The following is a 14,022-nucleotide window of genomic DNA, read 5'->3' as shown; positions in this document are numbered from 1 at the left end:
TTTGACCACATTAAAGCGAAGTTTCATTAGGTTATAAATATAAAATTCAACTAACAGGCATTTATGATTTGAGGAAGAGCTTCTTAGTCAATCACTTGTATGTTGAAAATAAGTAGATTGGACATTGTGGTTAATGCATAGACTGCAAAATCTAGAATTAGTAAAAGAAAGTAAAAAGGAAAAAGTTCAAAAAAGGTGAAAAACTAATTAACTTGAAAAAAGTATATAAATAAATAAAAATGAATTGCAGACAATGATTAAGTAATAGAATAAATTAATGACAACTTAAAGATAATAGTATTTATGTTACTTGGGTGGTATTGAATTTATTGTTCAACTTTGGCCAAAAATATTTAGGTAAGTATAAAAGATACTGTGAACATTTAATACTAGAATTAATAAGTAGAATAGATTATCATATCCAATATATTTTTCACCCTTACAGTCTTTTATCCTAGATATGTTATTTTATTATTATGCATATACGTGGTATTTGATGGTTATTATCTCCTCTCTCTCTTGCGCACATTTTTTCCCCCCCTTTCTAATTACTATACTTGCACAAATTTCAGGTTATCTCTTATCAAGAAAAGAAGGACTTCCAGGAACCCCAGAAAAACCTCTTTCTGATTTGGGTCAAATTAGTTATATGTCATACTGGAAAAGCATTGTGCTAGAATACTTACATAGTTATAAAGATAAAAATTTAAGCATAAAAGGTGAGTACTAAAGATTTATTTTATATATAATTTGTGTGGCAAACCGAAAAATATACAAATTAAGCTAGTGTAAAGAACTTTAAGTTATTATTAACTGAGAAAAGGAAAAGATTTTTGAATTATTTTTAATTTTGAGTAAAGTGGAAATTCAAGTTTAAACATCCTTGTGTGAAAAAAATTTTTTGTTATTGAAATCTATTTATAATAGGTAGTTTCTGCTATAGCCCTTCCCCAAGCATTGTGGCTCTACTTTCACTGAAACTGGCAATGGTGGGGGTGGGGGTATTAGTTGTCTGGTGGCACCAGGGATTTCCCCCATCTCCGTGGAGTGGGAGGGAGGGAGGTAGGAAAAAAAAATTGTTGTTTCATCCTTAATAACTTGTTGATCTGAAGTTATCAGGGTGGAAGAACATAGTATGTACAATAACAGTAAACCTTGTCCAATACCATCTAGCATTAGCAACTAAATACAATAGAAAACCCATGTTCCCCCTATTTAAGATAAGCTCAGTGTAGTAACATCCTTATTTCTCTCTCCTCCTACAAATCTTCGTAAGATATTGCTTACTGACATTATTTTTTGATGGTACAGTAGAACTTCTCCATTTGTGGGGGTTATGGAAGAAGTCAATGAATTGCAAATCCAAGAATGACAAGGTTAAGGATCAGTGAAGGGGGGGAGGGTAGGTTCTCAGCTCACAAGAAACAGGGTTGTTAACATATGTAACGTAACTTAATACTGAGATTAGGAAAATATTATTGTAGTTGTAAATGACTAACATATGAAAATACTAAAATGAGAGACATATTCAAAAAGTACAGCCGACTCTCGATTTACCAGGATCGGATTAACCAGGAAGTGGATGAACTGGGATTCTTTCCGAGATTCGGTACACAAGCAGTGGTTTTAATCTGTAATCTCCCACTGCATTAGCCCCAAGCAAAAGTGTTGCCCTATCTTTTGGCATCTTGGAACCCGGCATTGTATTTTCCTCTTTGGCAATGTATGTTTAATCCGGCATTTTTTTCCAGTACAGAGCGGTCTCGTCAACGTTAAAAATTTCCTGCGTTGAATACCCGCCTTCATCAATTTTTTTCCAGCACATCACAAAATTTCTCTGCAGCTGCAGAATTGGCACTGGTAACTTCACCGCATACTTTAACGTTGTGGAAACCAGCGCGATGCTTGAACCTATTAACCCACCTGTTGCTTGCCACGAACTTGGGTTGGGGTTTGCCATACTTATCCTTAATATTCTTATAAATACTTGTTGCCTTTGCGTGAATGGTCATTGTTGCATTTGCTTGATTGGATTCAGGGGCACTCGCTTCTGAATCTGATTTTCCATCCACATTATTAACAGCTGTTTCATCTTCGATATAGCACCTGAACGCTGTTTTGTGATCACAGTTCTTAAGTGCGTTGATCCTTTGACATGTTCTTTTATACACGCCGACCGGGCTAGCCGAGTGGGTAAGGTACCTGCCCGGCAACCCAAAGGTCGCGGGTTCGATTCCCGCCTCGGGCTTGGATCAAAGTACTGCAAAAACCTTGGGAGGTGCAATATGGCCACAGAAGCCGATGCGCCAACAACTACCAAATCAAAAAAAAAAAAAATCTTTTATACACGCACTGTCCTTTGCAATAGATGTCAAACTTTGTCTTGCTTCATACTTTATCATTTTCATCTTCATTTTTAAATCAATTTTGTTTCGTTTCCTGCACTACCACCACTTGCACTTTTCATTTGTCACTTTCCCTTCAACACGCTTCTTGATTAGACCGGGGTTCGAGCCCGTCACCACCAAATACGGAGGATGCGGAAAGGTTAAGGAATGACCACCGCATATCCTGGAGCAATATGGCCTTAGTTGCTAATGCTCCTAAAAACCAAACAACAACAACAACTTTCCCTTCATCATTGTAATACGTAAATAGGAATGAAGAGAAGTTTCTGAAAATTTGTTTTTTATATGATCGAAGATTTCAGTGAAGGGAAACACATTTCACCATAATACCGTAACGTAAAAATCCGCCCAATTGCAGTTATCGGTATTATCGCAAATGCAATAAGATCGAATTTACTACCCGTTTATAATTAGATGCACTAACAGAAATGCCCAATAAACCAGAAAGTGCAAATTGTTTTTTGGTTGTGACCTCCAGAAACGTGCTTTAGAAAAATACCACAAAGGCATTCACAATTGATTCTTATAACGGGAACATAATGATGAAAGTGTTGTGCAATTTCCATTATAAATATGAGCTTTTAGAGAGATAAATGGTTTAGTTATATAGCGACATTTTCAACTTCCAGGACTTGAAACGAATTACCAAAAAAAAAAAAAAAACCCGCGTTATTGGGTTCACATTATGATGTTTTCGGGATTACCTCCATTTATTCCTGTGGGATGCAAAATACATTCCCACGATTTTTTGCATTCACACCGGCTGGCAAAAACTTATGTAAATTCAATTTCCATAAGTCAGAGTTCCTGTACTGGGGAATTTTGGAGTCTAGAGAATTGATTGGTTGGTAACACTGAAACAGGAACCGATACGCCATTTGTGTGTTTTTTTTTAAAGTTTTTTTTATTTTATTTCTTCGTATCATTTATCTTGTAAGTGATGTTTATTTATTATTATTATATATATATTTTTTTTAAGTTTATGGACAAAAAGTACGTAAATAGCCAGGATGTCACGTAAATGAGTTAACAGTGTTGATAATATTTTCCACTCAGAAACACGCCAGTTGACTCCACTAGTGGAGACAGTCTAGTGCCATTATCTTGTCTGTAAGGTAGGGGATGAAGACAAACCCTGAACACTTCATATTTGCTGCAACACATGCTGTATATCTCCGTGGACGGTTGAATAACAAAGAACGTTCAATGCCTTTTGCCATCTCAATGATTTGGAGGGAGCCTTCAGATCATGTAAATGACTTATTTCTGCATGGTGCCTCCTCTTCAGCATGGCATGTCAAAAAAAAGGAAGTGGACTGTACAAAATCCCATCAGCTATCCAACCAGTGGCATATGGGGATGGTCTGCTTGTATCATCCCCATATGCCACTGGTTGACCCTCCAGAAAGAATACACTCTGGAGTCTGACGAAGATGGGGACAGTGAGAGAAATGATGGTCGACCTGGGCCTTCAACATCACAGGAGCCTGATTTTGTGCCAGAACCTTAGTCGTCGAGTGAGTCACAGAATGCTAAGCAATGATTTGAGATGCTTGCAAACTAGCTCTAATTAAATTTAAATTCTGATTAGTGAAACATGTCATCTGTTGTTGTTGCCTCTTGTAATTTCTTGTTTCGCAACTCTCCTTGAAGTTTATCGTAAGTTGAGGCATGTTTTGTCGTAAAATGCCGTTTCAAATTATATTCTTTCAACACAGAAACTGCTTCCTTACGTATAAGGCAGGTACATCGGTTATTGTCCCTTATAAAAAAAATAATTAATCGACCAAAGTTCATTGAAGACACGACATTCGGAATCAATTTTTATTTTCCTTGACATCTTTTCATTAAAATTAAAAATTCAAAGTTAAATAAAATTAAAAATAATATGCATTTATACAAATAGCACTAATAAATTGTTGCGCATGATAATCGGTTCAGACGACTATGTTCTGAATGAGAATAGCTGACTAGGAGAAAGAATAATACCCATACTCGTCTTTACATTGCAAACTGCAAAGAGAACGCATTGTGTACAATTCTTTCACTAATACTTACTTGATTAATATTTAGATTAGTGTTTAGCAATTGTTTTAACAGTCGCTTATTTTAACTTTACTATTTCACTTTTTGACAACTCGTGTTCGCCGGAAATACTCGAGGCTATAAACTTATAGCCTTGGGCACTCGCACTGTTGGGATTTCCGACATCGCAAGAAACACTGCTGGCAAGTGGAAGCGCATAGAGTTACAACAATGTTACAAAATTATATTTGGATGCATTTACATTATATTTTGATTAAAAATATCCTTATATATGATATGTAGCAACCAAAAAAGATTTCTATAGAATAAATTTCACGAGGCGGATGAAATAGTCTTTCGGGCCAGATTAAATCATCTGGCGGGTCCGTGGGCCGTAGGTTGGGGACCCATGTTCTAAACCAACTACAAAGCAGTTTGGCCAGTCTTTGGAGATCATATTTATTCCATCGATGACGGCCTGAAAAACTTGTTATTCCTCTGAAATTTTTTCCCTTTAAGTAGAATTTTTTACTTTTGGGAATAAAAGGAAATTTATTTCCATGGTGCTAAGCTGGAGAATAAGATGGAGGAGGTGACTAATTGAACACTAAAAGTGGCTAAAATCTCCGTAGGAGCTTCAAGCGTGAGCCCTCGCATTGTTGTGGTGAAGTAAGATCCCTTTAAGTTTTTTTTGGAGGGGGGGTCTGTTTTGAATGATTTTTTTCAAGCATTTTAGGAAGACATTTAGTAGGTATACCACTCATTGTTGACAGCCTTTCACTCTTCTAGCTTTACAATTTCTAAAAATCTACTTTTTCTGAAGAAACAAGTAACCATTTGTTTTACAATGCTTTTGGCGTAGCAAACTTTCTTGGGTGGAGGGGTTGCTTGAGAGCACCAGACCATTGATTGCTTTTTTTGTTTCTGGATAAAAATTGGATATGCAAGCTTCATCACCCATAACAATATCATAAACAACCTTGAATTTGTCTTCAATCAAATGTTTTAAGCATGAAACGTCACCATTCGACAACTTTTTGATCATCATTCAAGCTGTGATGCACCCATCTGCTAACAAGCTTCCTGTACTTTAAATGATCATTAATGATGGTATTATTTGCTGCTGGTCCAGTGCCCACATCTTTCTTTAACTGCTGGTACGTAATTCTTTGATCTTCTCTCAGTAATAATCTTACAATCTCAATTTTTTTCGGATTGTAAGATTCGTCTTAATTCCCCCTCAATTTAAATTAATTGAACTAATTAAAAACTGTTCTAATTCATCGTGCTTGATTTCCCCCCCCCCCCCAAGTATCTACTAACCTTTCATGGGATTCTCTAGCAGTTAGATTCAATATAAAATCATGTCATATAAACTTTGATCAATCTCCATTATCTTGTGCAATCTTTTAAAAAAACAAGCTCTCGTCGACAAAATTGCACCCTCCAGCAGTAATTATTTGAAGAATTTTGATGAAACTTGGGCATTTAGGGTAAATAAAGAACATAGATTTTAATGGTACTATTTATTTTTATTATTTAACATTGATTGCAAAAGTTGAGGTCAACGTTTTATAAAAAGCTTAGTAGCTTCTATAATTACATCCTTGATTGCTTGCCATTTATAACACCATCATCAGATGGTCCCACTGCATGCAATTTAAAAACTTTTTACTTTCATGAAGACAACTACAGTGGTCTGAGACTGCTGCAGTCATCTTGATGAAAGTAAAAAGCCTTTGCCCTTGACAGTACTTGCATCTTAATTAAATCTCACATTAATACATTGTGATCACTGCTACCTAGTGGTTCTTTTTTTTGCAGATTCTTAATATTTGGTTGGGCAGTGTTGATAATTAGATAAAGAATATTGCTTTCTCTCAATGTCTTTCTTATATGCTGGTGTAGAAAATATTTCTCCAGAAAATTCACAACTCTTGCTACTGTATGAGTGATCAACTACAAGTTTGGTTAAAGATCCCAACCCTTCCCACTCATCCTCCATAAGACTTTCTGATTTACTGGTTTGCACTGTTTGTGCAGTTTTTCATTATATCCATCACAATTTTTAGGCTATAATACACTCTTACTCTCATATTTGTTTTCCCATTGTTTATATTACCTCAAACTGACTCAACATTGTACTGCCTTAAATTTTATGTGCTTCTTAACTAAGTGCATAACCCCTCCCTCCTGTGTCTCCTTTCAGTATTCCCCAGTATTTCTCATATTCAAATTCTTCACCTTATATCTGATTTGCCACCAGATCTTCAATATCTCCACAATGTCTGCATTTGATGACTTAATCAATACTTCAGATTTGTTCACTAGGTTCATAGACATGCAACTATATATGCACCTGTTTTTACTCTTAGTAACCGTAACACAGCCCATGTGTTTGCTTGTTTATAAGGACCTCCGGCAGGCCCCATAATCCCCAACACTTTGCTTTGCAGCAACATATTCCTATTGCAGGACTCTGCTAGTAAACCCACATAATCGTTAAATGTGTATGTGTGATTACAGAATGGGATTTGCTTTTTATTACTGGAGGAGGTGGCAGAGGATATGAAAGATTAATAAGTTATTCATCCTAAGCAAATCATGACAAGGAAATATGGGATTTTCACTTACATTATATCAATCATATGCACTTGTCCCACTGACAAAGGCAGTTATATGCACTCAAAGTATTTTATTATTTTCTGTGGGCTCCAGGGTTTCCCATATCCGCCACTGAAGAGTAACTGTATGTTATTTACAATTTGTGGTTTTGAAAAACATCTTGATCCACCAACTTCACAGGATGATTACAACCAATAAGTCTCTTGCCTGAGACCAATGTTGTATAGCCACACATTTGACTATACAGTCAGTCCTCGTATAGCACGATAGTTGTGTTCCTAGAAACCCTCGTGCAATGCAAAATTGTGCAATAAAAACAACAGGCCCTATGGGAAAAATAGAGTTAGGTGCCGACCACCCAAGATTGAACACACATTTGTAACCAAAACATTACCAAACACAATAAATTATCACAATAAAATACATAAGTATTTTATTACGACTATTATGTAATAAAATATTGCTAATGCTTTTGCTTCTATTGTAAGCAAACTTGTTTTTTGTTTGATTTTCTATCGAAACAGATGATAGTCGTTCCATCTCTTCCAATTCTTTGTCTTAATCTAATGGATTTTAATTACACTTTGAGTTGTTCCTGCTATGAAAGTTGTTTTTATTTTCTCTGCATTCTTTGTAATTCTCGGCATTGCCTCATTTAGGCCTGTAGCACGTGCAATATCACATGGTCTTTAATTTCACTCAAAGTGTTTCACAATTTCATATTTTTTCTCTATCGACAGAGGTGGACTGGCCGTAAGCCTTACTGGGGAAACCCCCTGGAGGCCGGTGTGATTTTGGTCATAAACCATAGTATGAGGCCACTATAAATTTCCCTGGGTAAGAATTTTTGATCCAGTCCGCCTCTGTTTATTGATGTTGCTTTTGTTTTTCTCTGTGAATCTTGCAGTGTCTTACCAGGATGCTTCCTTTTCACACCTTTTAAGTATTTTAATCATTTTTAGGGAATAAAGCACAATTACAAAATGAGGAGGCACGCTTGATACACATAAACAAAGCTGCGCGCGTGTAGCAACTGAATAAACAACACCGTAAAGGCAGAGATACACTATTAACACCTCACATTTTACCAAAGCACATTTATAGGGGTTACTACCATAAAGCAATAAAAACAATTTCCAGTTGCATTTCTGCTAGTGGATCTGGTATAAACTGGTAGTAAACTCGATCTAATTGCATTTGCGATAATACCGATAGCTGGGATTGTGTGGGTTTTTAAGCTATTATGGTGAAATGTGTTTCCCCTTCACTGATATAAAAAACAAATTCATTTTCAGAATCTTCTCTTCGTTCCTATCATGTTGCGCTCCGTTGGGGTGATTCTGCGTTCGACTGCCATTTCTTGTAAACACAAAGGCGAATCGTGCATAAGCGAATTCAATTTGTGTTATATAAGATATCGTTCCCCTATTTATAAATCGTGTATGATCGAATTTGTGTAGTGCAAACACGTGTTATACAAGGACTGACTGTACTGTATGTCCATAACACTCAGTTATTACAATGTGTTGAAGGCACCAGTTTCTACATTAACCTTCACAACTTATACAGGTAGTTAAAACCTACCAGTTTGGTTACAATGAGGTCAGACCTATATCTTACAATTTATACAATTTAAGATTTACAATTTATGCACCTTATTAGAGGCCGAAGTCCCAGGACACCGCCCACCCAGCAGTGATCCTGGCACATCGACTTATATATACTAAATGCTAATATTGTCATCTGGCAATAAATACAAATAAATTTCATCATAGGTCCTGTAACAATGCGATTAATATTAAGGCAATATATACAGTGGTAGTACACTCATTACATAATTATTCTCAGTTGGCAAGTCCTTTCCTTCTGTGGAAAGCCTTTTCTGCAAAGTTAGCCAGTGCCTGATAATTTTATTTACATTCTAAAAACTTGAAGTTATTTACATTATAAAGTTCTGTCAATGTCTGAAGTTCAAATAGGAAATCTACATAATAAAGTTATTCTAAGATTACTTGTTGGACTGTCTCCTCTGAGCCACATTTACATAGAGGAGACACATCCAAACCCAGAGTAAATAACTTTGAGTTTAGGCTGCCATGCCCAGATAGAAGGAAAGTTAGGTGAACACCTGGTTTAAACCAGGGCCAATGTTTTTTGTCAAATTCAGCAACTTGAGGTATAAAAAGGGTAGTAATTCTTTCAGTGGTTATATGCACTGTAAAGTACAACCATTTATACTTAATCCAGTCAGGTGTTCCAAGTGTCAGTATTTTGTGTGCTTTCAGAATATCTGCCAAGATGCCATCTGTCCAGTGTGCAACTTCAATGATTATACACAGGCAAAATGTCTTGTCCGTGTTGCCTTAATTGCAAGGGCAAGCATCTGGCTTTTCCTACATCGTGTGACCTGTGAACTCTAGGGAAAAAGATACAAAAATATAAGATAGAAAACTGTGAGGTATCCTGAAGCATGGAAACAAATATTGGTAACATATCCTTCCGAATCAAACAGTTGATTATAAATGGAAGTTTCTATTCCTTCAGGTTTAAAGTATAACCATACAAGCTATTTTCTGCTGAACTAAGATCTTAAGGCTTTCCAACATTGAAGCATTATGAAGTCTGTTCAACCCAACCAACTCTAGGCTGAATGTGTATAATTATGAATTGGATAAAATAACAAAATAAACAAAAGTAAAATAAGATAATATTATTAATTTACACAGGGGAGAGAACATAAAAGTAACATCTAGTATTTCTCAAGAAGGATAGGTAGTGGTATGAAAAACACAAAGCAGCAGAATCTAAGAAGCAATCATATCAAATTATCAATACCAAAAGTATATAATGCATCATTGAAATTAGAAGTATAAGAGGGAATGAAAATTTACTTAAAGACCTGATCTGTTATTAAGCGTCGAAGCCTCGTTTTAAGAAGGATGCTGATCTTTTGGAACAGGTGCAGAGAAGAGTAACAAGGTTAGTCAAGGACACAAAAGGGTATTGGTACCATAAAAGATTTCAGGTCTGCAAATTACAGCATCTGAAAACTAGGCCTGTGAAGAGATTTGATTGAAGTGTGTAGATTGTGTGAATAAATTTGATGAATTAGAGGGGATGGAGAGATGAGATGGTTAGTTTTTTTTTTTTTTTTTTTTTTTTAAACCTCGATGTTATCTAAGCTTATTTTGTCATAGGAGTGTCAAAGGAAAAACTAAATGGCTTTTATCAAAATGTGGGAAAGAACTGAGAATTCAAGACTGAAAAATTAAGATAGCTCAGTTGTTAGTTCTTATTACATATTTTAATGTAGTTTTACTTTTTTTTCTTATTATACTGTTTGGAAAGATTGTCAGAGTCAAACTCCTTATGCTTGGCCTTGCTTTTTTCACAATATCCGACATTATTTTCATAGCACAGCAGATGCAGGGTCAGACACAGGAGTCTAACAGCTTTTCTGTGCAACATTCAAGCATATATGTTTTTCACCAGTTTTCTTAGGTGCCACAATGAGTGAGATTATAATAAAGGGGCATGGACAAGCAGTTGATGACAGGGTCCATGTCCAGACTTGGATACTTACTGGCAGCTGCTGTGACAGGAGTTTTGTATTTTCCCATCTTATGAGCACATTCAGAATACACTGTGGTGCCTTCCACAGTCAACCCCCCCTTCAGTATCGAAAGTTGTTACATTGGCATAACTCTCCCATTGGCATTGCCATTTGCAGGAAAACAATTTGATACTTTTAGGGTCTTCCCCTTAGCTAAAAACTCCGGTTTCATTTTTACTAATAGATTTAAAAGTAAGTACAATTGTGTCCGTTTTCCACTTATGTAAATAAAAAATAATTATATCATCATAAGTGCTACAAAATTATGGAAAATTCACTAAACATATGTCAGACTGTGTGAAATAGATCCAGTTTGTAGAAAATACTGGAAATATTTTCCACCGCTATCCAGACAAACATGAATATGATGGTTCTAAATTCTGGAAAAGTCAGTGACTATATCAATTTCTGATAATCTTCCACAAAGTGTTGCCCTTTATTCCTTAACATCATGAGGCTTTTGTCTGTTTGCTTGATCTAAAGTATGTTGCTGTGTTTTCTGTCTATTTCCAGGTATTCGTGTTTTCTATATATTTGAGATCTAACAATTTCTCATTTTTTTTTCTCAGGTATAGCAGAAGAAACTGGTCTTTGCCCTTTGGATGTAATCAGTACAATGAAAAATTTACGTATGATATCACCAAATGAAGAAAATAGGTAAAAATATCTTTCATTTCATTTTTAATTATATATTTAGGGTTATGAAGAACAGATATCTAAAACTGAAATTGAGGTTTCATATCTTGTTAGTCAGAAAATATTTACAATTGAGAGAAGCATTGGGACTGTGCATATGCAGTTGTACATCATCATCATCAGCCATTTTCAATCCACTGCAGGATGAAGGCCTCTCCAGCAACTTTCCAGTTCCTTCTGTTTTGAGCACTGTCCATCCATTTACTACCCACAAACTCATGAATTTCATCTATCCATCTCCGCCTTTGTCTTCCAGGTTTTCTTCTAGCTCCTCTTGGATACCATTCTGTTATTTTCTTAGTCCATCTGTCATCATGTCTTTGAGCTACGTGTCCTGCCCAGTTGTACATCATGCAATAATTTTACTGTATAACATATTGGGAGTGCATTATGTAGTAAAACTAATGGAAAATTCTAAATTTCTCTGCATGGGATAGCATGCATACAGAAAATAACTGCAACTTCTACTGATGCATGGACGCTGCACCTGATGTTTCAAACTATCTGCTTAGTTCTTCACAAGAACACATAAAAGAAACGCATGGACATGTGTGTGCTCGAGTAACAAGACTGGTGGTTCAGTCTTGCAGAGAGATGGCAGGGGCTCTGATGGAAATAATTTAATTTAAAGTTATGTCATGTCAGGGTTTTTTTTTTTTTTCCTTGATTGAAGTAATATTGGTTAATGAAGGAGCTTAGGCTATTTAACCAGGAGGAAGAGCTATCCTAAACCAGGCTATGCAAAACAAAGGATTTGCTTCAGTATCCACTCTCCTGATTGCAGTGCAACTGTTAGCAGGGAGTCATTTGTATTGCTACTGAATGAATAAAAATGGACTAAGACAAACAAATTATGAGGGCTGTTCAATAAAGAATGATCATAATTTTGACATTACTGCTGGCTAAGTACTTAATGACAGTATGAGCAGTGTTGAGGTCTTGCATTGTCATGGTGCAGCATCCACCCACCTGCATGCAGTTGTGGTCGTTTGTGATGAATGTGATCCCACAAGATGTGCAGTATAGTTCTGTAGTAAGTTATATGACATGGCACAACATGCTGGTAAACCATTCCTTGAACGTCAAAGGAAGAGATGACCAGGATCTCTCCAACAGAAGCCACTATATTTTTTTTTTTTTTTTTTTTTTTGTGCTAGTGATGGTATAGACTTTCAAACAGAGCTTTCTTGCTTCCTTTCTGGGTTGAAATGATGAAGCCATGTCTCATATGCCCATTATCACCTTGTGCAGATCCCACCTTCAGTTAACCACCCATTGCAGTTCCTGAAAACCTTCATGTGAACTTGCTGTTGCACAGGTGTGAGTAGTCTTGGAACCCAGCTTGCACAAACATGTCATATCATATACAAATGGTCATGGAGAATACCATTCATGCTTCCTACTGATATTCTCAATATCACTGCCAGTTTCCTTACTGTTATATGATGATCTTCTCTCATGATTACAGAAGCAGTGTTTATGGGTTCTGTGGTAACAGCAGTGGTTGGAGCTCCAGAACTGCCCATTTTTGTGATTGAATTATGTCCATCTTTAAACATTCCAAACAACCTGCAAGCTGTGCTATATGAGTTATTCACAAGTCTCTTTTAACATTCATCAGCTGATGTTTTCTTGAGACGGAAACAAAATTTGAGAGCAGCATATTGTTCCTCATGGGTCATGTGGTATAAAACAATCATTTCCATTGTTATGTTAGGTGAAACTGAACAGCCCTTGTAGATAAATTGTAGGTTGAAACCATATCACAATAGTAGGAAAGATCAATTGAGGCTCACCAGCTGTGGTGTTGCACTGATAAATGACATCTCTGCTGAGTTTGTCAGGAAACCAGGATGCACTTCTAAATATCTCTAGGTACCATCGATATATTACTTCATGGTTGATTCCCTATATCTCTTTTCTTGATATTCTTAAATGGTAAAGAAGTAGAATTATCAGAGGAACTCAGTGATTATGATATAGAATAGCAGGTACCAAAGAAGTCAAAGAGGATGAATGCATGGAAGCTGCACTTATAGAAACCTCTAATTAGAAATAAATTTGTTTTTAATTAAAGGCCAGGATCAAGAAGCAATTTAAAAAAATCTTGTTTAACTATCTGGACAATTTAATATTGCAGGTATGTTGTGTTATTGTATAGTCACATAATATTAATGAAGCCTGAATCTTGTTAGGAAAAGCAATTGTCTGATTTATTATCAGAAATTTAAATATCCAGGAGAAATACATAAGAAAATTATACTTATGTTTGGTAATGTTTTGTATTTTTGGGACAAATACAAATATATAAATCTAAAATAGGAGAGAAGTATGGAGTAAATTCTCTGATTTGATAAAGAAAGAAGCCAAAAACATAAAGGAGAAAGATCGAAAGGGGTATTTTGGGATATCAATCCAACCCGCAAAATTAATTGACCAATAGCTCTTCAGCTAGTTGCTTTGGAAAAATTCTAGAGAAAATGGCCAATAAATGTGGGTATGCAGTGAAATTTTTGAAATGCATGTCCCTTTTAATATTGTTATCAGAATTGAAACCAGTATCAATTCTGATAACAATACACAGTGAGAACAGATAGCAGTAGAGTTCATTGATATTGAGAAAGCTTATGACTGGAAAAAGAGACACAGTATCAC

At 35.9% G+C, this 14,022-nt stretch overlaps 1 protein-coding gene across 4 annotated transcripts in view; it reads left to right on the top strand.

Moving 5' to 3' along the window:
- LOC150083662 (uncharacterized) overlaps positions 1-14,022 on the top strand; it is a 396,332-nt gene that overhangs the window by 317,821 nt on the left and 64,489 nt on the right. For all 4 annotated transcript variants that reach the window (XM_090378102.1, XM_090378101.1, XM_090378103.1 and 1 more), the window contains 2 exons: positions 573-719; positions 11,241-11,328. In XM_090378102.1, coding sequence (XP_090234228.1) covers positions 573-719; positions 11,241-11,328 — 235 coding nt within the window. The remainder of the gene's footprint in view (positions 1-572; positions 720-11,240; positions 11,329-14,022) is intronic.

Source organism: Mastigoproctus giganteus, chromosome 7 (assembly GCF_048544385.1).
Source record: "Mastigoproctus giganteus isolate SK-2022 chromosome 7, ASM4854438v1, whole genome shotgun sequence".
Classification (NCBI taxonomy): Eukaryota; Metazoa; Arthropoda; class Arachnida; order Uropygi; family Thelyphonidae; genus Mastigoproctus; species Mastigoproctus giganteus.
This window is presented reverse-complemented; position numbering and strand designations above follow the sequence as displayed.